The sequence below is a fragment of the Cygnus atratus genome, chromosome 2, assembly GCF_013377495.2.
Source record: "Cygnus atratus isolate AKBS03 ecotype Queensland, Australia chromosome 2, CAtr_DNAZoo_HiC_assembly, whole genome shotgun sequence".
NCBI lineage: Eukaryota > Metazoa > Chordata > Aves > Anseriformes > Anatidae > Cygnus > Cygnus atratus.
Window position 1 is genome coordinate 68,211,543 of NC_066363.1, and position 25,988 is coordinate 68,237,530.

General features: G+C 41.2%; 1 protein-coding gene across 8 annotated transcripts in view; it reads left to right on the top strand.

The window, feature by feature from the left end:
• NEDD9 (neural precursor cell expressed, developmentally down-regulated 9) overlaps nt 1–25,988 on the top strand; it is a 100,624-nt gene that overhangs the window by 68,990 nt on the left and 5,646 nt on the right. For all 8 annotated transcript variants that reach the window (XR_004780745.2, XM_035560261.2, XM_050708882.1 and 5 more), the window contains 4 exons: nt 7,656–8,096; nt 22,915–23,016; nt 24,213–24,314; nt 24,729–25,952. Coding sequence is in view for 7 of the 8 variants with exons in the window: in XM_035560261.2 (XP_035416154.1) it covers nt 7,656–8,096; nt 22,915–23,016; nt 24,213–24,314; nt 24,729–25,952 (1,869 nt within the window). In the remaining variant the exon portion in view is untranslated. The remainder of the gene's footprint in view (nt 1–7,655; nt 8,097–22,914; nt 23,017–24,212; nt 24,315–24,728; nt 25,953–25,988) is intronic.

Sequence of the window (25,988 nt, forward strand, 5' to 3'; positions counted from 1 at the left end):
ATCTGTGTAATGCCCAGGAAAGCAGGGCAGCCCCCTGAGACCTCACATCCCCTCTAGCTAAAATCAAATGAGAACAGCCAAACAAGCAAAAAACAAAGCAAAAGAAACACAACCAAAAGAGGCAAAAGCATAGCTTGCTGTGCAATGTAGAATTATCATTTTATTGCTCTTAATAGATTCTGAGCAAGAGAACTGTTTTCCACTCACTTGCCCAGTGTGAAATGTCAGGCACAGCAAAAAGCAGATGCACTCAGTGCAGAACAATGAAGGATCTTGTGTGCTAATAATCTTCATTTTCACATTTTTCCTTCCCCCCATCTCCCTTTCATCGCTAAGGAGCTGCCCTTTTATTACCTTCTTTAGGATTCATGCATTTGGATTCCTTCCCAAATTGCAGGTTCACTGCTCTGCCTCAGTTTTGTAAAGTACTTTGCTGACTGCCTGCAAAAACTCTGGATATACGAATCTCTCTTATATGCTTAAAAAGGGATAGCTGTGGTGAAACAAAAATGTCCTCAGAGCTGAGAGCACTTGGTCTCTCACGTGTTTACTTTATGCTTGAATCCCAGTCGTGGAAGAACTGATGGGCCACATCAGCAAGCAGGAGTGTGAAGTGCCTGAGCCCTAGCTGATCTGCTAGCTGATTGCCTGCCACCCCTCCTGGGTGGAATATTGTGCCTGTAAAAGCCGTCTGTGAATATATCCAGAGCATGACAGGTATCATGCCCTCCTGTGGCTTACCCCAGCATGAACCAGTAAGGAGGGTACATGCGGACTTGTCAGCCTTACTTTCTGCATAACTGGTTTCGCTACCAAAAGCAGCCCAGAGCAAACTCCTCAATTCAGGCCTCTCAGGCCGGACGAGAGCTGGGACAGCTCAGTGGAACACTGAAATTAGACACTTGCCTTTCCTCTCTGCAGACCCAAGATTTTCCACATCACAACTTCCAGACAGCTTGGCACGCTTCAGCATGACTGGCAGCCTGTGTTCCAGAGATACACAGGACCAGACTGAGGATACTCAGGGCAGAAGATCTGTTCTTGTTAGGGCTCTGCTCAGGCTGTCACCTCATAGCTCGCTCTCTCATTAGCTGTAAAGTCAACCTTCCAAATCTGTGCATGGAAAACTGCCTTAATTTCCAGACAGCAGGACTTGCAATTATTCTGGCTAGTAACATTTAACCAGAAAAGTGTCTGCCCTAAAACAGAAGGTTTTTTTTTTTTTTTTTTTTTGGTGGAAGAAAGCAAAGGAGAGCCTAAAAAAGGTAACTATGGCTTTTGCCTCTATAAGTCTGTGAAACCTTACGACGCTGAGTATTTGCAGCCGGGCTCTCTGTTTTGTCATTATCTGTGAGCCAAGGAAGCTCATGTTTCCCAGAGCCAGTGGATAGACCACAGGTCTGAACTGGGTGCTATGGGCTTCTCAAAGTCCTTCTGCTTGTCCTGCTGAAGCTGTGGTAACAGCACTGCCGTGGTGGTGCAGCAAGCTGTGTCACACATGTTGTGGTAGCATTTCCTGCTTCCTCTAGGGAGCTATTAACTTAAGATAAAAGGTTAAGTACCTGCACACAGCTTGTTGCTGGCACTCAGCTACTACGGGTCTGCACACACATGGGCTGCTACTGCCAAGCACTAAGGGACCATTTTGCAGTCCATAACCCATGCAAGTCACTGCCTTCTTCCACATTAGAGGAGAACAGCAACAGACATTTTCCAAGGCTGAATGTCTTATTCTGTCACCTTAGGCAACTTGTATTAAATAGCCATTGTGAAAAGTTGCTTATTGTAGCTAGAACTGTAACATGCTGTGCCTCAATAGATTCTCTCTTTGCCAGCGCAGCACAGTAGATTCTTTATTTCAGGGACAGTGACAGGGAGAAGTAGAAAGGGAGATGGGAGCTAAAAAGCACCAATTTAACACATCCAATGACTCTTACGCTGTAGCTCTTCTGTCAGAAGATGTAGTAGAGCATGAACATCACCCTTGCCTACTGCTTATTGTCAAAATTTTTCTGTCAGAATAAAACTTACTGGATTTTCAGATCAGTTCTTCATTCTCAAAGGCAAATCATTACTATTAGGCCTACTACAACCATACATACAAGAGTACATAAATGCTTAAGCTTACTGTGGAACAGCAGTGATTCATCTTAAACCTAAAGCAGAAACAAGAGATAATGAAAACCACAAGGAGACAGGAGAATATTTACAAAAATATTCTGTGATGGAGAATTAAAAGCGATCCAACCAAGATGAAGCTTCTAGTTTGTGCACAGGCACTTCTTTGGGGTGTCTCCCCTACCTTTCCTTCCTTTGTTGCTCTCTTCCTTCCTTTTCCTAAGCTATCAAAACATAGAAAAGAAGCCATTTGGGCTTTTAAGAAACAATTTGTCCAATAATAGAGAGGAATCCCACCCTTCTTCAGATAAGAACAGAAGTGATTCCCCTGGTTCTATTTTTGTGGAAACTCCACAGATAGGAAGCAATATTTAAAAACAAAGAAGAAAATAAAACACACACAAAAAAACACAATACACCCCAAAAGCCAGAAGAGGGGACAGTATGCACAAACCTGTGTTCTCTGGAACGTCATCAAATTGCACCTCTGAGGGAAGTGACTGCACTTCAGTGAGCTTACATTTGGCTGACCCTTTTCCTTCAGTATTCATTCACGGCAGCACTGGCTGAGCTCTCAGGTCAGCAGCTCTGCGCGAGGAGCTTGGCACCACAGCCCTTGGCGCTTAAGGAGCCTTTCGTATTTAATCTCATAGCGTGTCATTTATCATTCCTGTGTTTACTTGCATGGCTGCATGCACCTCACATGCTCTTGTTACCCACGTCACTGGCTGTGTTTACTCTAACAGCAGGAGTAGATGTTTCCACCGCTCTCTCAGTTCCCTCTTCTGCCACTCAGCCTCATCAACAAGCAACCTTTCATTCTTCAAATTAAAAATAACAGAATTTTATCAGTTCCCTTTGCTTTAGGGAAGACTAACAAAAATAGTTCATATTTTTCAAAGTATTTTTGTGTGTCTTTGTTCAGCTGCAGGCATGCTAGCCATTGATCACTGTAGGTTTAGGAGAGAGGAGACAACTGACTTTTCTGAGATGGACCTCATTCAGTCTTTATGCATCTGAATCTGGCCTGTAATCTCTTCTGCATCTGAGAGGAAAAATAGTTTACACAGAGAGATTTTTTTTTTTGCTTCAGGTACTACAAATAGGACATCTGACAGCTTTCAGGGCAGCATCTTTTGTTCTCAGCCAGGTTTTACTGGGACATGCATCCTGGACTCGAAAGAGAAAAATCTAAAGTGTGCAGAGAATATGAATGGATTTAGAACTGGCATTGAAAAAACATGAAATCCCAGGTTCACTTTACGTAGTGAACCCTTGAAAACTTTACTTCTGTCTCAATTGATGTTGAAATTTGGGACTGTGGGCACTGTAATCTGCATATAATCTAGAGAGTATCCAGTCAAGTCCAGAGAGTTCAGAGACTTTCCAGTCAAAAAAGTCAAAGCTCTCGTTAACTGAAGCATGGCTGCTGTGCTGCTATAACACAGGAGATCAGGAGAACAGAGTTGTTTACAGACCACGGGTACTTTCAGTTTTAAGAGAGCACAATTGCAACTATCATGCAACTGAATGATATATATATCATATATCACATATCACATATGTGATATCATATCATATATATATATCATGACATATATATATGATATATATGATAAATATCATGTAACTGGATTGATAGAGAGCAACAGAGACATCCATCCTTAATCTTATTAAAAGAAGGCCATAACAGCCTTTTTTTCAGAAAAGTTCATTTTATGAAGCACAGCTGATTTCCATGGCAAACCAACGTTTGTCCCTATCTAGGATCAAATAATTTCTCCCCTGCCATTACAGAACATGAATTTGTAGTTCTGAATCTGTTGCCCTCCTTTTTCCCCCTTATTGTATTGGAAATATAAAAAGAATTTTGTGCAACTTCTCAGTTGCCAAAACAACTCCAAGACGTTTCTCATCAGCCCTTTCTCTATTGCCAGTTTGTTTAAGAAATGGCTGAGTTTTTTTTAGCACTTAGTCATGCAAAAAGGTCACTGCTGTGCCTTTGCCTTCTCATCTCAGATGTTAGAGCTTATTTGGTGCTTCACAGATAAATGAGTAATAGAACCAAGCCTCTAAGAGCAAGTCCAGTCAATTCCAGATAACCCTCTCCTGTGTCTAAGCTGACAGATCCAAACAGAGGCTATATTGTGAGATACGGTCTGATGCCCACAATATCCCAAAGCTATTCAAATTTGTCAAATCAATCAAGATAAAGTATTGAGGGGTATCTTTGATCAGGACTTCTTTCTGCATGTGGAAGAGTAGAGACTACCAGCCTGATCACCACAGCCAGTTAAAGATTGCTGTGTGGTTCTCAAAAGCTTTCCTGATGAGCTTCTGTGGTGACTATTTTGATTTTTCTCAAGGCTGACTATGCTGCCTAATAGCAGCATCTGTGATACTGTTCCTGAAGCTCACACTGAGAAGTCCTGTGAAGGAAGAATGGAGTCAGAGAAACACTCAGAACACAGGAGGTTTGCTTAGCATGAACACTTGTTGGCAACCAAGCAACAGGATTTTTGTTTCTCATTCCAGTGCTTGTTTGGAGGAATATGTTATGACTTTACTGCTCCATCAGTGAGGGATGCTGGTGGCATGACTATGGGCTATTCAAAGGGCCTTGGGAAAATTGCAGTGAAACAAGTGGCAACCAATTCGTATAATTCACATACTGGTGCCCAAGTTAACACTGACAACAAGAATCTGATGCTATTTGCAGCAAGGAAGTTCTTGAAGCATATCCAGAAAGTATTAACATGCTGCATGCCAGGTGGTGAGAAGGTCACTGGACAGAGATAATGAGCAACTGGAAACAAAATTCACATGGGAATTTTTATCTGCTCTAATTCTGCCACCATTCCAGGCTTTGTTCTGAGAACTGCTTTGCTGTAGAACCTAATCATGTTTTTTAAATACCTTAAACCAATGAAGTATAGAAGAATAAGCATTTATCATTGGTTTAGCCTGCTCATTTTGTGGACACCCTGTAATCATTGTCCTCTTTAAACATCATCCTCTGCAAAAGCCCTGTTTAGTTATACAGGCTGAGCTAGTCACATCAGTAGATTTCTCCTGTGAAAGACACATTTGAAAGAAATGTAAAAAAATAAGTGATTAACTTGAATATTCACACTAGACAGGAGCTTTTCTTTTCTGAGCTTCTTGGGCTCAGCTGAGCAGCAAAGTCAACACAGCAATAGCACAGATGTAGCATTTGGGAAGAGACCATTGTGTTTAATGGTGCTAAGGAATAATTTTAAAGTTCTGCCAAGGCACGGACAAAATTGCTTTGTGCTGTATCTCTATTCACATTTCTCAGCATTGTTGACTGATGAACAGAGTAGATTTCAGTCAGAGAGAATGGTGGGCCCCCAGTGCTGCTCTTCACATGGGAGCTCAAAATGGCAGTCCTGCTTTTCCAAGCCAGAGCCTAATTTATAATGACCTCCCTAATGGCGCTGATGAAAGGCAAAGCCGATGTTTCTCATACATTTGAAAGCTGATACCCCGTTCAGAGAAGAGAAAACTGATCTCATGCACCCTGTTTCAACACCACGTCAGAGAAAAAACATATTCATCTACCTTTTATGTGACATTTGAGCTTCCCCTTTCTCCATCCACCAGTTACCCCTTCATACAACCTCCTGGTTGTGTGCTGTGCTTAGAAACATTGACCCAAGCAAGATCAAATGAAGTCTGCTGTCTTGATGAAGAACAGAGATGGTGGGGAAATGCTGGTGTTTATCAATGGGAAAAGATATAATGAATGGGGGATAAAAAAAAGTTTTAATATGTCCAAGAGGGGGAATAAATAATGACAGATAAAAACAGTAAACTGTACTTGCCACTGTCCCTTTAATAGAGGGAAGATAAACCTTCAAGGCAGCTGCATATCCTATCTTATAGTGGATTAGCACCATTTCAGTCCGTGTACTGCATCCAAATACTTAGAACACTCCTGATATAGGGTTCCCTGTGTTTTTTCAGGTGCTTACAATTAATTTATAACTGTCTCTGCTGACTGCCTTCACCAAAAAGCGGGCAGGCATGGAGCAGTCACTGCCAATGTATCTGGAAACATCACCAGAGCCAAAAAATGAAACATCCACGGCCTTTGTGAGGGCTCCAAGAATGTCAGTACATACAGCCTGCCTACTTTCTATTGAATACCTAAGCTTGACTGTTAATTCAGAACTGAATGTGCCACACAGGCCTGCAGAGACAGAGGGAAAGGAGCTGGTTCAATCTATGAGAGGAGATAGCACTTTTCAGGAAGATATCTGCACCTCACAAACCACAGGTCTACAAAGACTCAGAGGTGGCTTAAAACTTCTTAGCAGAGGTACCGCTGGTAGCATAGCCACAGCAAAATGGATCTCAGGGCAAACTGCAAAACCTGCCTGAAACACTAGACAGATGCTTGGGAGTAGACCCGTGTGAGGTTTCATATTATTTCAAGTGGAGAAGTATCAATAATCAAGCAAGATGCATATAAGAACTCTTAAACTGTTAAACTGATACTCTTTGGCTGCCCTTGGAGTCCTCCCAAGTTGCACATTGATGTGCTATGCGGTAATGTTTGGTACCTAACTTCTTAATTCTCTTTGACAAAAGGGCATGCCCACATAGACATCTTACAGCTTTCCCTGTGGCAAAGCTATGACTCCCGCAGGGGTCACTGAGCACATTGTTTTTGAAATAATGTTCTCTTCAAGATCTGTCTACAGAGAGCAGGGCTCTAAGGAACCTTGTCCTTTGTATTTTTTTTTTGTTTGGGGCTTTAGGGTGGTGGCAGGTGGATGGGGAAGCTCTTTAACTTATTAAGCTGCTTTTATGCTGTTCCACCAAGGAAGTTTACAGAAAGAATGAGAAGGCACAGAGCTACATAATACGAGTGTCATAGTTCAGAAACAGTGACATTTTGTCAGTTTATATTTTAGGGTGGGTTTTCCTCACCCTGTGATCCCTAGATCCCTAATTTTAAGAAGTCTGCAGGTGTTAGCTAAGAAAAGCTGTCCCACTGTCATTATGCTAATGGAATCTGCACCTCTACTGGAAAGCCTTTTGGGACCCTGCAATTGTTCTGGTTTATGTTGCTTGGAGTGGTGTTCAAAATTCATTTAAAATATCGGCTAGCTAGCTGTAGCTCTGTACACAGAGTATACACATGTTTATAGGGAAATCGATGCCAGGAGATGATGAGTTTATAAGCCCCAAGGAACAGGAAGAGCATCCTGGAGCTGAGAGCAGAACTCTCCTGGCTTACAGTCCTTATAGGCAAACAGACCATTTAAAGAGCTTCTACTGGACCTGGTATTACTGGAAAAGCTCTCACTTGCAGTGTTGCACCTCATTTCTCCAACTTGGGAAAGAGGAATCCTGTGTTATGTTGCATCATTTTCTGGGTTATTTTGGTTTCCTGCACACTTCTTTGTCAAATTCAGTTCTACTTCCTCTCCACCTAGAATGTCCTTGAAGTTTTAGAAAAATTCTTGCTTGTTTGTTCATTTGTTTTTCTTCTCCTTCTTTCTCCACAGAATCTTATGGCAAGAGCCCTGTATGATAATGTCCCTGAATGTGCAGAAGAGTTGGCCTTCCGTAAAGGAGACATTTTGACAGTGATAGAACAGAACACTGAAGGCCTTGAAGGATGGTGGCTCTGCTCCTTACATGGCCGGCAAGGCATCGTTCCAGGCAACCGTGTGAAACTTCTGATAGGTCCAGTGGTACAGGACGTTCCATCTGGCCAGGATATGCCCAGTTCAGGACTGACACATCAGTCCTTCAACCAACAAAAAATCTATCAAGTGCCAACCTCGCATGCTTCAGCACAGGACCCTGTCTACCAGGTGCCGCCTTCGCATCTGAATCAAGGAATTTACCAAATACCCACTGGTCATGGTCTAGTGGGGCAAGATATTTACCAAGTGCCACCTTCCATGCAGAGATGCCTTGATGGTCCGCCTCTGATTAACAAGGTACATGCATTTACTTTCATGTTATAGCTCCAAAGCAGGTCATTTGTGCCGACTGCCAGTGAAGTAGTTAGTATGTAGTAATAGCCTGTGGGCTTAAGGACGGGTAAATAAATAAGTCAACTACCAATTGCTGAGCTACCAGCTGCTAAAGGTGAGGGAAGTATGTGGTCTTGTGTCCTCACAGGCTCCCTGAGGAGCCTGGAGCACATCTGGCCTATGGCATTTTTGCATTATATGCTCAAAAGATAGCTGCTGCAGTGAGATTAACTCTCCCACAGGTTAATGAGCAGTTACATCATCTGCCCAAGTAATTTTTGTTTAATTAAATATGTATTGCCTCAGTGGTTCTAAACTACAAAGAGAAAGCAATGATTGATGAGACAAGAGATACTTGGAAGAGTGAAGGAGCAAGAGGATGATAACAAGGGGTTAATAATGAACCTAAAGTTTCTAAGAATGCACTTGATGATTATCTATGCAGATTTCTTGATTGAAAGTGGGATCTCCAAAGCTGAGAGCTCCAAAGGCTCCAGTGAGAATGAGCGACATTGCATTATGTGGATCCCCCCTCTTCCTGTTGTCCATCTCAGGCTCTCCTCAGCTCCAATCATTGCCTCATTTTACATTTGCAGGTGAAATGGTGCACAGTACCACCTGTGCATGTGGCAGCAGGGTCTTGGTGACTGAAAAGATTAGGGAAAGTGTGTACAAGTGAGGGAGGAGATTCTCCTGGCCTTCCAGACTGCTTATTGCCAAGCCAAAAAGAAGTTGCCCTGCAGTCCTTCCATTCCCAGCTCAGCAGCTCTGGCTAGCATCTAGCATCTTCCTTACCTTGAGAGTGTAAAGCATGGTATTTATATCCAAGTTATATGAGCAGATGGTGTCTCTGTAAGGAAGTTCCCGACTAGTTCAAACTTTCATCTCATGATTTATATTGGCAAGACAGTCTGTTTTGGGTTGTTCTGTTTGTTTGTTTGTTTTTAGACCCTAAATTCACATTTTTTCATATCAGGCCTTCAGAAGAGTTCTTCTCATTATTTTATTTCCTTGTTATAATTTCATTTTCATTGATAGGAATAAATGGACTTTTTTCCTTCTGTGCAAGAGCAAAAGATCTGTGAAATCATTCCAAGTCAAATTATAGGAGAGGTTTGTTTGCTCAGCTTTTCCACAATTATGCTTTGTAGGGCATGCAAAAAGATAAAATGAGCAGGAAGATAGACTGCACTTGCTGCATAAGTAGAGGTAGGATCTTTGTTGGAGCAATCATGTGGGTTTTCTTGGGTAACCTCACATCTTCTATCTCCTTTTCTCCTGTGCCTACAGGCTAGATACAGTTAAACATTTTCTGGGGCAGTGTAGTTTACCTATCCACGGTAACATTTAGGTAGTGAGCAAACACCTGGCAAAGAGCCTCTTCTTGAACAGACGACAAAGAAAAGATCACATTTTAGTGTAGGTCTGTATGGAACAGCCCAGAACCATGTGGAGATGCCTCAGCCAGCTGGCTCAGGCCACAGAAGATGCACCATACTGCAGAGCTGCACCAAAGCCTGTCAAGAAGCCCAGGATGTTAGCTCAGATTACATTCTATTTACTGACCAGCTACTTTGGTTTTAGGACCTGGCCTGTCTAAATGATGACTAGCGTAGTTTACGCAGCGTAATGAGAGTGTGTGTGTGTACTCTGAAAGGCAAAAGTGCAAGCCTGAAAGGCAAAGCCCTCCAACTGCATGCAAAATCTCTTAACCTTCCCTCATGCCTTCTCCAGCTCCACTGAAACTAATAGGACATTCTGCATAAACCGGAACGCTGCATGGAGTGTGATAAAACCCCAGGTACATCGAATTAATTGAAACAGATTTCAGTTAAATGCAAACTTCTTACTGAGGTGCAAAAATCAGAGACACTAAAACATCTGTTTTCACTAAGTTTCAGCCTGGAAATTTTTCAGAAAATTTGAATATGTTTTTTTTCTGAATTCAATAGAAAACTAAGACCATTTATTTGTCTGACTTATAACTTGTTTCATTTAATTCTTTGCAAGTTATGAAAAGTCAGCCATGCTGCATAAAAACAAGTGGCTACACTGTCCACTGTAGAATAAACTAAATGTGCAATTTATAAAGTGGTTTACCCTCAGCCAAATAGCTGTCAGCCTGCTTAGCACTGGCCAATTCTTGTTACTTAGGATGGGATTGTTTTAAGCCCAACTTTAAATTTATTTGTCCTAAAAGCCCCGAGTTTCACTATTCAGTATTCGTGGCAAACTTGCTGGATGGCAAACCTCATTGCAGCGTCTTGCTTTGATTAGAGGCAGACACATGTTTAGCCCCTTGGAATTCTCTGTTTCAGACTAAGAAAAGTGCTTTGGGGTTGAAATGATGATAGACAAGAGAGAACTGTAGGTTTATTAGTAACAGAAGAGTCTAAGGCAAAAAAAAATGTAAAGAAGAAAATACTCCATTCTTTATCAGTCTAACCTTGCAAAGCAGTGTTTAGTGCTATGCTCACCAAAAACAGCTGCTGCAACTCCCTGCTAATGCCTTCGTGAAAGAAAAAAAATAATTAAGGGGAAGACTTTAGTACTTGCCTCCTTTGTCTGGGGAAACAGCCTGTCCCCAGATCTTCCTTCTCTAGGGATCAGTAAAAACAATCCTTAGTATTAAGGAAAGTTGGAAATCTTGAGCATTTGATTTTGGGAATCTTTGCCTTGACTTCATAAATTATGAATATCTTTTCTCAGACTTGTGACACCTGCAAAAATGACTTAAGTGAGCCATTCTGCTTTCTTCCATCAGCAGAAGGAGTTGTGGTTAGCAAGCTGTGTGACTTGGTGGGGCTATGGAAGTTAAAGGGTTTTTACTATACACTCATCGTATGTGTAAGCCTTCTCCCTTCTCATAGCAGTAGCTCAAGAAGGCTGTGTCCTAAGCACCATCCTAAGGAGGTCCAGCAGCAGTTCCTTTCCTATGCATTTCCGTGCACGTTTGCCTGTTTTCTTTGTGCAAATGTGTGGTTTGGCTGCCGTACAAGTTTTACAGGCAAAGCTCTGACTGCTGTCAGGCAGGAATTGTCTAGCCTCAAGTAACAGTAAATCAACAGCAGGCATGTTATAAAGCTGTGTTGAGGTAACACATCTAGTTAGCCAGAAAGGCAAAGCAAACCAAAAGGAGTCCTGAGGCAGGTAATTATAATGATGAATTGATTCTGGCCAGGCAAGTTGTTGACGACAGAGCTCTACCAGCTTCTTCTATCAAATAAAAATACCACCTTCTAAAACTTACCCTACAAATGACAGAGATAACGAGGGGTGGTTTAAAATTAGCCTTGCCTCAGCAGTAAGCTTTTACAGCTGTGCTGCAAGTTCAGTCACAAAACAGTTACACCTCCAAGTGTGAAGAGCATCAGAGGAGCATAAAGATATAAAAGCTGTATCTTATGATTTATTCCTCCCTTCTGTGCTCAGCCTTACTTTCACTGCAACCAGCAAAGAGAAGGAACCTTCAGTCAAATCTGGTATTCAGGAAACCTGGGTTTTATCCTTGCCACAGACTTCTGCATAGTCTTGAGTGGAGTCTCTGCACCTCAGTGATCTCATCTGCAAAACGTGGGGGTGATTATAAGGGAACTCATTCTGTGCAGACTGCTGGGGGAACATCCTTTGGGAAAGGTGCCATCAAAGCACAAAGTGTCTTCTGCATCTGCAGTTACACATAGCTTTCTCTAATTTAAAGCTCTTGTGGAAAATAATGATTAAAGGACATCACCAATATAATTTAAGTCTTCTCTTTTTCTGGTTCAGTGTTTCCCTAACTGACCTGCTCCACTGTCCCTGCCATCCAGCAAATAACTTTGGCCAAAAGTTTAAAGGAATTTTTTCCTTGTTGGAAAGTCATTACAATAACATCTGAAAGCTTTCTATAGGAACCAGTAGCTTGAGCGAGAACTTTTGATCAAGAGAAATCGGCACAAAACAGAATATGAGGTGAGTGCACCACAGCTGTTCAAAGAGGGAAGCAACTGCTCTGCAGTGGATATCAGCCCCGAAGTACAACTCCCACAAGGCACAGAGTAACTCAGCCAAATAGAGATTAATGCCAGCTTTTTTTTTTTTTTTTTTTTTTTTTTTTTAAGTAGAACTCCACAGCTTAGGAAACACTTAGACTTTCCCACCTTTTAAAAGTGGATGAAGCAGAACACAAAAGGAACTCATTTGCACGTGAACATCCCTGGCCTATTTCCAAGTGTAAACACGCCCTTGACACTGATCAAGACTTTCACACCTCACCATCCTGTGATCTCCAGCTTTTTCACAAGTTCACTGCCTTCGGGAGGAGGTTTAGGCAAACTGCGGTTGAGAGAACAGACCTTATTCCCTGATGGTCTTCAGTTACCCTAGAGTCAAGTTGGTTGAATCTATGTGAAAGTGGCACCACCACCCCACAAGTAGCACCACCCTGACTGTTCTGGCATAGGCTTCAGTAGCAAGTAAACAAATACTGTCTTTGTGGGGAGGAAACAAATGGCTGCAATGTAATGTTTGTTCCAGGAATGAGCCTGCCCTCTCTTTATCATCTTTTTTCTTGCCTAGCTTCACATTTATGAAGTATGAAAATACATACACCTAGCATAGTGAAGAGCTGTGGTTAGCATGGTAGATACTTGTGTCAACAAGTGACAAAATAGTGCATATGCTCCCTTTCTTTTTTTCATAAAAAAAATGTATTTACATTCCAAAATAGAATAATGTCCCCATTTACCCTCAAGTAACAGCTTCCTATGATACATTTTACTTAAATGGCCCAAGCAGTCCATCTTTTTACTTTCACATTACAAATTCTACTTTGGGGATTTGTGTCCTTTGTAACAAGATCCTGCTTCAGTGTTAAAGTGTTAAACACACAACAAATTTGCTGAGTGCAGCAGGAATTGTAACACGTACCTCAACACTCAGTGCTCTGTTTCATGAAGTGTTCTCTGAAGGATGAAATTCTCTCAAATGCAAACTGAATGGTAAAAGCAGCACACAGACATATCCTTAGATTTGGGTGTTTCTCTTGTAACTTCATGTGAAATTAATAGGAGAAATGCCATTTTAACTGCATGGACTTTATATCAGTTACCTACCCTCAGTAGTCTCCAAGAAAACCACTGGGTGAAGAAACCCTCATCCATAAGGCAGAGTAAGCAGTAGTTAGTCGCTGATGTGATTTGTAGAGAGCTATTTTAAGAAAAAGACTGCATTTTATTAGGCTGAGTAAACATATGAGCTCAACATTACTCCTTGTTTCTCCCTATGCGCAGCTCTCTTTTTAATCAGTTCTATTTGTAGACCAGAGGCATTCATTTTTTCCCGGTAGTATCAGAAAAGGGGCCAGTCCTGCAACCTCATTCAACAGATGAGCTCCCCAGGAACACAAATCTGTCTGCACAGGCACAAGTGCAGGATTAAACCTTAGCTTTAAAAAAAATAATAGAAATAGTTAAAATAAATAAATAAATAAATAAATAAGAAAAAAGCAAACTTATGGGCTCTTCCTTGGTGGTTAGACCTAACTGCATCTTTGGTTACATCTGAAAATCCGCTAGCCAAACACTAGGTTTGGGTAATTTAAATTTCCCTGCAAGTACCCAAACCAAAGAACTACAGCAGTCAAGCATTTTAGAAAAACTTGAGTGCAAAACTGATTATTTAAAAAGTGGCCTCATCATAGGAGGAAGTGCACTTTCTGAGATGGGAAATGGTTGGATGTAGACTGGTGTTTGACTGTCAGGAAATATAGTGCTGTTGATAGGTAGAGGCTTTGCAGGTGCTGGATGATTTTGTAGACAGTTGTTTTGGCAGAAAACTTATTAGCATCAGAATGTCATAATTTCACATCTGGTATGATTTTTTTTTTTTGTTGATAGCAGTGTTAATATTGTGTGTGGTTTTTTCCCCTTTAGAAAACCCTAAGCTTAAATGAACCTTTCTACCAAAACAGATAATCCAAATGGAATCAAAGTGAAATTAAGGCAATTAAATTCTTAGTAGACAAAAACATTCCATGAGACAGTACATCCGTAATCCCTAAAGAACACTGACATTTTCCTATTGGATCTTATCATCACAACGTTTTTTATATACACAATCAGACCTGTCTGAGGTCTAGTCTAATTATTATATTAACTGCATCCTTAATTGCCTGTTGCATTAATGCCTGTTTAAGAGGAGTCTATACCTCCCATAAACTTGCCAAAACAAGTTGTGTAAATGTAAACACCAGTTAGCAGAACTTGTCTGAACACTTGCCTTGAGAAACCCATACAAAAATAGAACCAGAATATAGTTTCTAAGCCCAAGAACCTCTACAAATCAAATTACATTGAACTTCTTCCTGCTGGAAGCTTTCTTTTGCCTACTTCTCTCAGAGCATCATGATTCTCAACTTAAGTGACTGAGGGACACTGCCCCTACTTCTGCTTGTGTGCACCCATGAGAGCACTCACGTGAAATTGAAACTGGCAGTGTTTCATTGCAACCATTTTTCCCCTCACTTGGAAATGCCGATTTGCCCAAACGGAAGCTGTTGACAGGGAAGAGTCATTTCTGAGAAATGTCACAAATAAAGAAATAAAATATTTGAAAGGAAACAAAAAGTCATTGAAACATCCAACTTAAACATTTTCCAAATGAATATTTCTTACCCCCCCCCTTTTTTATTCTCTTCTAACATTATATCTAGAAATGTAATATAGGAAGGAAGAAATAACAAAAATAAGATGAAACTCCTTAAAAGAATTAAAACAAATAATTTGGACTGAACCAAACTGATTTATTGTTTGTGAGCCTTCAGGATTTCCTATCACTCACAACAGTAAGACCATTCTCTGCCCTACCTGTCCCAGAACCTTTTCTTCTCATCTTTGTTCTTCATTTCATCTCATCCTCTAAATGCCCTATCATTAGGCTGCTGTTTTTGAGAGCAGACAGTCATGCTATTACCAGCATAGGAAACAAGTGCACATGTTGAATGGTTCTTCATGTTGGAACCTTTTTAAAATGGGAAGACTAAATAGACTGGGATGGCCAAAGCAAGAAGCTGCTTCCAAAACACTGAAGTACCAAGTTTTGCCATGGGCTTTTCATTAATCAAAGCTTGTGCTCAAATTTGATCACAGGCTTCCAGATAATGCTTTAGCAAATACACATACTTCTCCACCAGAAGAACTAAGCACATGATAATTTTGGCAGATTTTTTTCACCACAACCATTTATTTCGGCACTCTAGAGTTCATGACTCTTCTATTACCAGTACTGTAACACATTAGCTGTTTAGCCCTGCTGGCCAACACGCAGAAATGATGAAATCAGTCTGTCTTAAATGAGTAATTGTTATGGGGATGGCACTGGTAAAACCCTTCACAAGTATATTGGACAAGTATCACTTTTTCCACTTCCCTTGAAAATGCTGATAATTTTTAACTATAAAGAGCTGCTCTTTGCAGTTGTTCTCTTCCTCTCCTTAAAAGTGACACGTCTTCAGAAGTATTGATTTGTCTCTTTCTTTTTAATCACATTTTGTAAGGAAGAATGACATCAGAAGCTAGGAATACCCCTTCCCAGTCAGCCTTGCGATTCAAGGGCAGCCAGCACCAAGCCTGTTCCACTGAAGCAAGCGGAAATGTTGCTCATAACAAAACTGGCAGAAAACCCTCAAGCTGATGCGAGTGAGAGCAGGATCAAGTCATGAAAGCATCATTAAATGAAAAAAAAAAAAGTAAAATTTTGTTAATGGCAAATGTGTTGATCCTTTTTCCACCTTGTACTGCTCATTCAGCAAAGTCTATGCAAAGATGGACCTTTGTATCTGCATTTGGTTTTTGATCATGAACACCAGCAGCAAGCAAAAATTCAACACCATAATCCAAAACTACAGCTGATGCAAATCAGCACCATTCCACTGCACATAATACAGCACTGTCATTCTATGCTAGTGGAAGCTTAGGTCATCTGTGTAACTCTATAACTTAAAAAACAAAACAAAACAATACAAAAAAATGAACCAACCCCCCCTCTTTCCCTCTATGGGTTCATGGTTTGGATCAAGGCCAGCATGTGATTTCATATTTTTTATTTTAAATCACTTTCACGTCTTCTATTTCACATCTTTGAGAATCGCGATGCAGAACTTGCATAAATCTGGTTGAAATAATATGACATCAAAAGAAGAAAAAAGTAACAGATTTTTGTTACTTCTTATTATTTGTATTACAGCACCATGTTTTGCTTTATTTTGCTTTTTAAAAAAATAGACTGGGCATCTAGTGGTGAGGCACTTCATAGCCACATCATAAAGTTTCCGTTTAAAGCCCTAAGCCTGCAAAGCGAAGCATTTTTAATTTAACACACTGGGTGAGTCAATGACATCTGGACATGCTTCAGCCCTGAGAGCATGTACAATGACAGCAGAAAAGCAGATCGTCATAAGCAATGGTCCCAGACAACAAGTGGACATAAAGCACAGGCAGAAAATAAGCAGGCATTTTAAAGATGCATGCAACATCAAGGAACAAATCAGTTCTGCATCAGGGTAGCATTTGACACGTAACCTTATCTTCACACATCTGAGTCTTACTTCTCAGAAAATTCAATGGGGAACACCCAGTTAAAGACAGCCTGCACAAAAGCAGCAGTGTCACCACATGTGTTGATACCATGCCTCTTTCTGCCAGAATAACTCAGTCAGGCTGGGAAAGAGAAAGCAGTCATTCCTATCGATTTCCTTCAGTCCTTCAGAAACAGTTGGCCTCATAGCACTAGAAATCAGCTCACAGTTGCAGCTCCAAACCTGGTGCATTAGAACTTCCTCTACAGGCTTCCCCCCCTCTTTCAGCTTGTGAGCCTTGATCAAAAGCTCTCCAACATTTCAGTGATGACAGAAAGTACTCTACCTGAATATTTTATAGTGGCCTGGTGGTTATTCATTATTTAGATTAAAATAAAGTGTTATGATTTGATTATCCTAAGACCTATGGCAACTCAAGAAAACAAACATTAGTAAGCACAAGCATACTTAGCACATGTGATAATGAAACCACAACCTTTATTTACTGACAGCTGGAAAACACATTGGATATCGTCATGTATAGCAAATAAGTTAAGATTACTGCATCATACAAATATTTTTGCTCATTTTTTGCAGCAGACAATCCTGAGTGATTTGATAGGTGTTATTGTCAGGAAATGCATTATCAGTCACTGGAACTCTTGATACAGCTTGTAAAAGACAGGAGAGGAAACACTTAACTTTTGTTTGTTTGTTTGTTTTTTGTAAAAAGGACGGAGTTTAGCCAGCTAGCCAAGTTTTTTCAAATACTCATCTTATCTTAGGAACACTCTTAACACAACCTTCTTGCTGTTCTACTTAGTCATATAACCACCACCACCCTCATTAAAAAAAAATAAAAAAATAAAAAATAAATAGACACCTGGCTTCCTAAGCACATGAAGCAAAACAGAAAGACGGGCTGAGAGGTGGCTCACTGTCTGATCCAGCACAGTTCAGTGGCTCATAGAGTCCAAGAGAGAAGGGACCACTCCCCCGCCCTCCCCTCCCCCCCCAAAAAAAATCTCTCTCACTCTCTTACAATTTTCCCATATCCCTTTGGCTGTTTCATTTTCCTTACAGACCTAAGATAGTCCAGGAGGCTGTTATATATCTACTTAAGAGGCTTGGGAACAGATTTTCAATAACTGTAGAGTTTTACATTAAACAAACTTACAGGAATACCCTACAACAGAACAGATATGTTACTTTTCCTTTAATTACATTTTGATTAATTTTTCCTATGTCCAAGCTTTATAATGGCTCCATTTTATGCATTACCACTTGGTCTTTTCCAGGACAGGACTCCTTCCAGGGCAAGCCACAGCTGATTTAACAGAGCCAGGACTGACAGCTGACATTAGCAGCAGCTTCTGGTTGTGGCTTATGCCCTCTGCTGAGAGTTACCCATGGGCTGAAGAGGAGAGCATCGTGGGAGGAAACATATTTCAATGCAACTATTCCTCCAGATTTAGAAAATACATATGCAAGATCTAATGCATATGCCTCCTCTTCTTCACCTCTAAAAGCACCAATCTGTTTCAAAAGCAGTCAGCAGGGGTTGGTTCAGAAGGTTTTTGGGATTAAGAGGCAGTACTGGGAAATAGCAGTGATTTGGGGCAAGTTGTTCAACATAACCATGCTTCAGCTTTCTCACCCTATAAGAGTCAGTAAAGCTTATTTTCCATCATTCTGCATATTAGGTACTGCAGTTCAGGGGAAGAGGCTGAATTCTGCCCTCCACAATATTGCTGTAAATCCAGAGTAATTCTGTTGGCTTCCGTACTTTTATTCACCCTGTGTCCTCTTTAAACAATGTAAACTACAATTTTGTGCATCTGCAGGAAGCACAGGAACTGTCTTGTGGCTGCCTTAGTTTGGAATGTTCTCTGTTTTAGCCTAACTTCCATTTTAATCCTGGAAGAAACAGAATATCTTTTTTCCTTATGTTTAAGGAAGAGAGTTTTAATGAACCACAAGGCTGGGAATTTTGCAAAGTACATGCAGGTTGAGCTCTTTTTCTTGGTCATAAATATGCCATTGGCATGGAAAAGACGGAAGTAATTGCTTTTGGAAGAGTGTGGTATTCAGCAAGAACAGAACAAACTTTCTGTTGTCTTTGTTTTTCGGTACTGAAAGTTCAAAGTAGGCTCATTACATGTTTCACCAGAGCCAAATCTGGTCCCTGTTAGTTGCCCTGCATGGATTAAGTGGTTAACGATGTTTTGAGAATGTTGGGCTAACTAGTTTGTGGGAACACCATCTGTTTCCTTCAGTGTGTAAACAAGGAAAATTGCTGGTTCGAAATGCAGGATTATTTAAACTCAGATAACCACAGGCATTCTTAAAAGAGAAGAGGTAAAAGAAAAAAGAATCCTCTTGTGGTCTGAGGATCAGTGACATTTGCTGGAAAATAAATCCTTAAGTACCAAACAGGGCTGCTATCCCCATTCCACAAGTGAGAGGAGAACTTTTCTTTTGCAGCCACCTCCTTCCGTTTGAAGTCTGTCTTCAAAACTAAACGGATAGCAAACATGCAAAACCATAAAAACTGGTTCAACAATGCATTGAAAGGGCTGAGCAACCCATTCAGAAGAACAGAGTTCATTTAATAGATTTGTGGGTGAATACCCCAAATCAGAATTTTCTTCTGAAAGTACTGGGTTTGGTGGCTTTCTTCATCTATCCAGCTACCTCCCTCTTCCTCATTCAGAAAAAGCAGTGTTCCACATTTTCATTTCATTGAGCAGCATGAGTATTCTTTTAAATTACTGTTACGAAACATTTGCTCAAGGTATGTTTTGGTGATGAGCAGCTTCTGTTCTGAATTGACTAGGAACAAGCAGTCCAGCAGAAGGCATGTTTAACCTAGTGAAAAGTGATAGAAGGGAAGAGGAGCAGAGGTACAACAGGAAATGTTCTTGTACTCAGTGCAGAGCATTATCAGCGTTTGTGGGGAATTTTATGAAATCACTCAGAACATGTTGTTACTGGAGAATGATCCTTCACACAGGAAAATACACCTGAGTCACTGGGAGAACAAAGTTGTCTTTCATATTATCAACAAACCTTGGTTGTTGCTGGGTGTTGCTGTTTTTTTTTTTTAGAACTGTATTTTCTGTTTTTTCTTACAGCTATTTCAGAAGCCTGAAAAGGAGCAGACATAAAAGCCTCAGGCATTTTTACATGGAAAATAAATGCCACATTAAACACAGTGCACTGCTAAGTGCGGCCTTCAGAGAGGTCAGGTCTCATGTCCACAGTCAGTCATATAGGCAGGCTGTACTCATGAATCCCCCAAATCAGGCATGTGGTGTTTTAACCTCACGCTGCCTTTGATGACAGCCAGAAGCCCCCAGATAAAGGAGTGACACTGCTTGACTACTACTTCAGCTTAGTCAAGTCTGTGTGAATGCAAAAGTGTCAAAAAGATAAGTGCAGTTGGCTTCCTTCATCTGACAAGCCTAACTTTAGTGTAGTTATTTAGGATCACATTGCAGCCATAAATAAAAACAGCAGCCTTGTAGTTGTTTAAGCCTTTCACATGGCATCTGGTAGGCCAGCCTTTTCTGAAAAATGGGAAGGGTCTCTAAGAATGAGCAACAAGAATAACCGCAGCTGCGTGATACTACTGCTGTGCAAATACTGAAGAACTTGAGGTGCCAGAAAGCTCCTACTGAGGTGCTGTGTGCTGTCTCCTTGGGTAGGACTGGAAGAAGCATCTTACATCTGAGGCCTGGAGGAGATCTGGTCAAATTTTACTCCTAATCTAGATTTAGGATGGAGTTCAGCTTCTGGAATAGGTCACAACTGAGCAAAGGTTTATAAAGATTTCAGCCTGAGGAGTGATGCCCATCTTTTTGGAGCCTGACAGCCTTGTCATCCGAGGCACCACTCAGCAGGTAAAGCAGAGCTGACCTGCAGCGGTGGACCACTTCTCCATGTTCCCAGAGCTGGAGTGGGGCCTCTGCCTGCATCTCAACAACAGTCTGTTTTTTTCTCTGCCATGGTCAAGCACTGCCCTGGCGTAACAAGCAGCCTAATGCCACAGTGTTCACTGTGGCAAAAATATTCACGTAGATCAGCTACACAAGAAGCCCTTTGGGTTTTTACTTTGCATTTTCTGTTCTCTTGAAGGATGATTTTTAAAAATCCAGTGACTCATTATTGAAGCAAGGCTGTGGCTGTGATTTTCGAACTGCTGGAGGGATCCTCTGAGTAAACACTGCTTAAAATCAAGTCCTTCTGTTCCTAACTTGGGTGGAAGGCATTTGACTGGCAGCACCCAACTGAAGGGGAAGAAAAAAAAAAAAAAAAAAAGTATGCTAGTCTGATCTCTAGCCCTCATGGTCAGAAAGAGCACGGGGAAGCGATGTTGAGTTTCTCAGCCAAACAACATAATCCCAGTAGTACATGAGAATGGCCTGGGAGGGGTGATGTCTGGAGTGAGCCATTATGGGAAACTTCCAGTAACTTAAGGGAGAATTGTCTTTAGAGTTTTGCCTGTAGATCTCTTTTACAATGTAGTAGGTGACTCTGGGGGAAAAGAAACGGTCTGTAATAAATTTACATTTTTAGATTCTTTTTAAAAAACTCATAAGTATTTAAATCCTATTAATCCTACACCCACTTCAGCAGGAGCTCTCTGGTGGACAGTGAACCGGTATAGCGCTATGGAGATCGTATTGCTTCCAGTTCCATCTCCCCTGTCCTCTGATACTAATTCAGGGAAAAGCAGCTGCAAAAAAACAAACAAACAAACAAAAGAGATGACATTCCTCCCCCACCTTAGGTGCACACACTCAGCACAGTGTACATACTACAGGGCACATTGCCTTGGGCTACTCACAGCTGAATCACACCTGTATTTGAAAGTGATAGGACAGTCACCACGGGGTTGGGGGGGAATCCAGTGTTTTTTTCATGGTACGGTGCCCTGAAAAAAAACTACACAGAAATATTTATGCAACAAATGAAAAGAAGAAAAGCCTGCATTGTTAATACAGCAAAGAGGAGGCAGCAGGTTAACATCAGGGAGTTTCCCTGCAGACCTCAGCCAAGCAACACAGTGAAATTTAGCCAAGATGCGAGGATTTCTTATAGCCAAAACTGTTGTGGGATCTTTACTGAGCACGTGGTTGGAAATTCTCTTTGACATCTTGCATACATTTCTAAAGATAGTTAAGTAGCTCTGGTAAACAATTCTCCCCTGCTGAGCACAAAACCACATCTCGTATGGGCCTATGTAATTTGTCATTTTATGCCTTCAGGTTACGGTATTTCTATTTATTTCTGTTGTTGTTGGAGCTAAGCAGCACCGGCAGAGGTTAAGCAGTATTTCCACTATAAAATTAGCTCTTTTGGGGGTTAGGTAACATCACTTCTTTTATACCACACTATACTGAAATTCTGGCACACAGATGCCTTCCAAGACATAAGGCATTTATTTTTCACCAAAATTTATTTGAAGTCATTATGGTTAATGGTTTAGAAAATGCCAAAAATGTAAATTCTAAGCTTTTTTCAGAGATTGCTCTCACATTGCATACTTAAAGAATGGCTTAACATTTCCTATCTCTTAGCCACTAATATAGACAAACCAAATGGAGACAGCATAATTAAATGCCCCACTTTGGTAGGTTTAAGCATAGCTTTTCTAGGTGAAGAATTTTCAAAGCCACAGCTCACACTCAGTTATTCAGGATGTTGTCCTGTGGGGCATAGTAACATGAGACATTCTGCTGGAGTAGGTAGAAAATACTTCCATGAACAAAGGGGGAAGACTCCCATAATATTTTGAGCCTCTGTCAGTAAGTGGGAACACTCAACACGTCAGTAGGATTAGCGAGGTGTGTATAGCCTTGATCTCAGTGAGAGGGTGGTATGACCATCACATCGTGTGGTCTGTGCTAACTGGCAGTCAACGAGAGGAAAGGACAAAGTTCTCTTATATCTCTGAAAGAGAATCTTTGCTTGACAAATAGGAGATAAACAAGCAGCCATGTCAGAAGTGGTCTGGAAGAAATGGATGGTACATTTATAGCTACTGGTGGTCACTGTGCTGAGTTCAACTGTCAGAAATATATGTAGACTTGTGTTACTGACATTGTCACCTAAAATGTGAATGTTAATAATACCAGAATGTTTATACTGAAAACCCTATGCATTTACAGAGAGTACATGCCAAAATCTTCAAAGACTTAAGTTTCCTATTCTTCTAACCCATAGGTAATAACTCCAGTCAGGTCAGGCCAAGGTTATGTTTATGAATTCCCTTCCAAATACCAGAAGGATACCTACGACATCCCCCCTGTTCGCCCTCTCCAAGGGGTAAGTACCAATAAAACTGCCAACAGCACTGAAAGGGCACAAAAGATTATTAATTTCTACCAGAAGTTTAAGAGCAAACTGAGTTCTCTCATTTCAGAGTGAAAACATGTTTTAATTAAATGCAATGACTTTTTCACAGAGTGCAGAAGTATTTCAGAGTTGTATTTGAAGTTGACTAAGCTCTGGCAGCACACCAAACACAAAAGTCCCATTTGTTTTCTGTGTTTTGATCAAACAGAATATCTAAACAGAATAAACTTGCTGCCTGGGAACATTTTTTTTCCTTTACTTTGTTTTTGGAAAGTTGACAGTAATTCATTCAGTAAGGGTAAAATTATCTCCCAGACAAACAGCTACCCCACAGGGAATTGTTTTCACCATGTGTCTACTGCACCATGTCACTGAACTTGAAATATATCTTTGTTCTGGGGAACACCTTTGGCACATGATCTCCAAGACCACGGACACCTAGAATGGATGCTTGGAGGACTTCTAACTCAACAGCCCTACATCTCTCTGTGGCTCTTTAATAGTGCAGCTCCTCTAGGGAACAACGTTGACAGCCAATAGTACATAACAGACTAACACTGAGTGGATGGAACTGTTGGGAAATCTGGGGTAAGAGACATTCGAACATTCGCCTTAGAGCACACGCAGAACCTACTGTACCATAGGACATGACACCAAATGGGTTGCTTGAAACAGCAGACAGCTTTACTCCCTGCTAGTAAGACAGCCCACACTACACCTGATAAAGCAGATACATGATACTGAGGAGCAGCCTTAATCTCAGAGGGTTTGGTAGCATGTTCTTGCACAAGCTTATTCCTCCATCCCTCTAATCTCAGTTGGTGAGGGTGTCATCAGTTCTAGTCACGTGAATGTAGTGCTCCCCTGTTCACCTCAACAGACATCTGTAATAGACTGGCCTTGATTTAACCTTTGGGGTGGAAGTCAGCCATGACTTCATCTCTCCAGTCTGCCGTCCACACATTTCCCCAAAGGGGTCCTAGCAGAGCATAATTCCTCCTAACTGTCCAAAATACCAATACCAAGTAGCTGTCCCACATGAAACAGAGTTGCACAGCTCTTGTCATCTTCAGTCTGAGAGGAAACATGGAAACCAAGAAAACTTACCCAATACCAGAGTTTTTGTGAAGTGACTTACTTCTATAACCAATTTATTCTTTCTTTAGATATATGACATTCTCCCCACGTCAGCTAAGGAGACTGCACATCCAGGTCCCATGGGAGAAGTGAAAGCTTTAGGAGTCTATGATATACCACCTGCCAAAGGGGTAAGTGCTAGAGTTTCCATGTATCATGTTTAAATGAGTTCACATATGATTCTGAAGGAAAATGAGATTCAGTACTTTAAAGATTTCCTTAAGCTTTTAATGTTTTTGTTAAAACTGATGAAGTGAAGCACTGTATCAAAACTGCTAACGTTATGGAGTGTGAACTGGTCATTAGACCTAGATTTTCCTTGTGGCAGCATGTGGCCTTCTTGGATTTTGCTGCCCATGAGAATTTGCATCAAGACAAAGATTAAAAAGTGAGATATTAAAACTGATGCTCCATCAAACTCAGAATATCTGACTCCATGGAATTCAATAGCAGATCTTCCATCCAAACATTCAATTTGCCATATGGAAGATGTAAAGTATTTTGCTATTCTAGCCAAAGGTTTCATGGTTTGCTTTCTGTTTCAGATCTACGCTATACCTCCATCTGCATGCCGAGATGATACAGGCCTGAGGGAAAATTTGCAGGATTTTTCATCTCCAATGGGGCACAGTGCAAGACCAGAAGGAGTGTATGATATTCCTCCTCCTATCGTCAAAGCAGCTGGGAAAGAACCTAATCAGAAATTTTCTTCTGGGGGCCTTTTATTGACTGATGGAGTAACACACAAACAGAATGTTTATGACATCCCTGTGAACCATCAAAACCATTTTCTTGGACAGCAAATTGCACCTCAGAAAGACGTTTATGATACCCCAAGGGGAATTGCATTCCCAGGACAACAGACAGGACTCATTGAAAGTCTGGTCTCAGAAGGAAGAGAAGGTGTGTATGATGTGCCACCACCAATTTTCCAAGACACTAAAGGCTTACAGGATGTGACTGATGGGATAAATAGGTTGTCTTTCTCCAGCACAGGAAGCACAAGGAGTAACATGTCCACATCTTCAACAACGTCAAAAGACTCTTCTTTCTCAGCATCAACTGCACAGGACAAAAGACTAATCCTTGATCCAGACACTGCTATAGAGAGGCTTTATCACCTTCAGCAGATGGTGGAGACAGCTGTCAATAACCTCATGGCCTTCACTACAGCAGACTGGCGGTCTTACGGACATATGGAGAAACACATCAATGAAATTCATGCTGCTGTGGATAAGGTAGAGCAGTCACTGCTGGAATACCTTCAGTTTGCAAAAGGGTCAGCAGCCCGTGCTTCCTGTCTGTCTGAGCTCAGCCTCTACAACAAAATGAAGAGGGAGGTGCAAAGGCTGGAGGACTCTCACCAGATCCTTACCCAAACCAGCCATGACTTGAACAGCTACAATTGGTCTTTGAATGTTCTAGCTGCTAACAGACTGCAGAACAGGTGTGATGACCTAGACCGGTTTGTTATGGTGGCAAAGACAGTCCCGGACGATGCCAAGCAGCTGACCACCACCATCAGCGTCAATGCTGAGGTGCTCTTCAAACAGGTGTTGAGCAGCTCACATTTCAGGAACATACCAGAGAATATGAACGCTCCTGACTACGTATATAACAATCCTCATATGCAACATCATGGAGAAAAAACACAGAATCACTGTGGTTCCCTTCCTCCGCTCCTGAGTAAAGGTCAGCACCCTCACAATACCACCAGCAAGAGCTTAGAAAAGAGCTGGATGGATGACTACGATTACGTTCATCTTCAGGTAGGTAAACCCAACACCTTGTTCTGTGCAAGACCA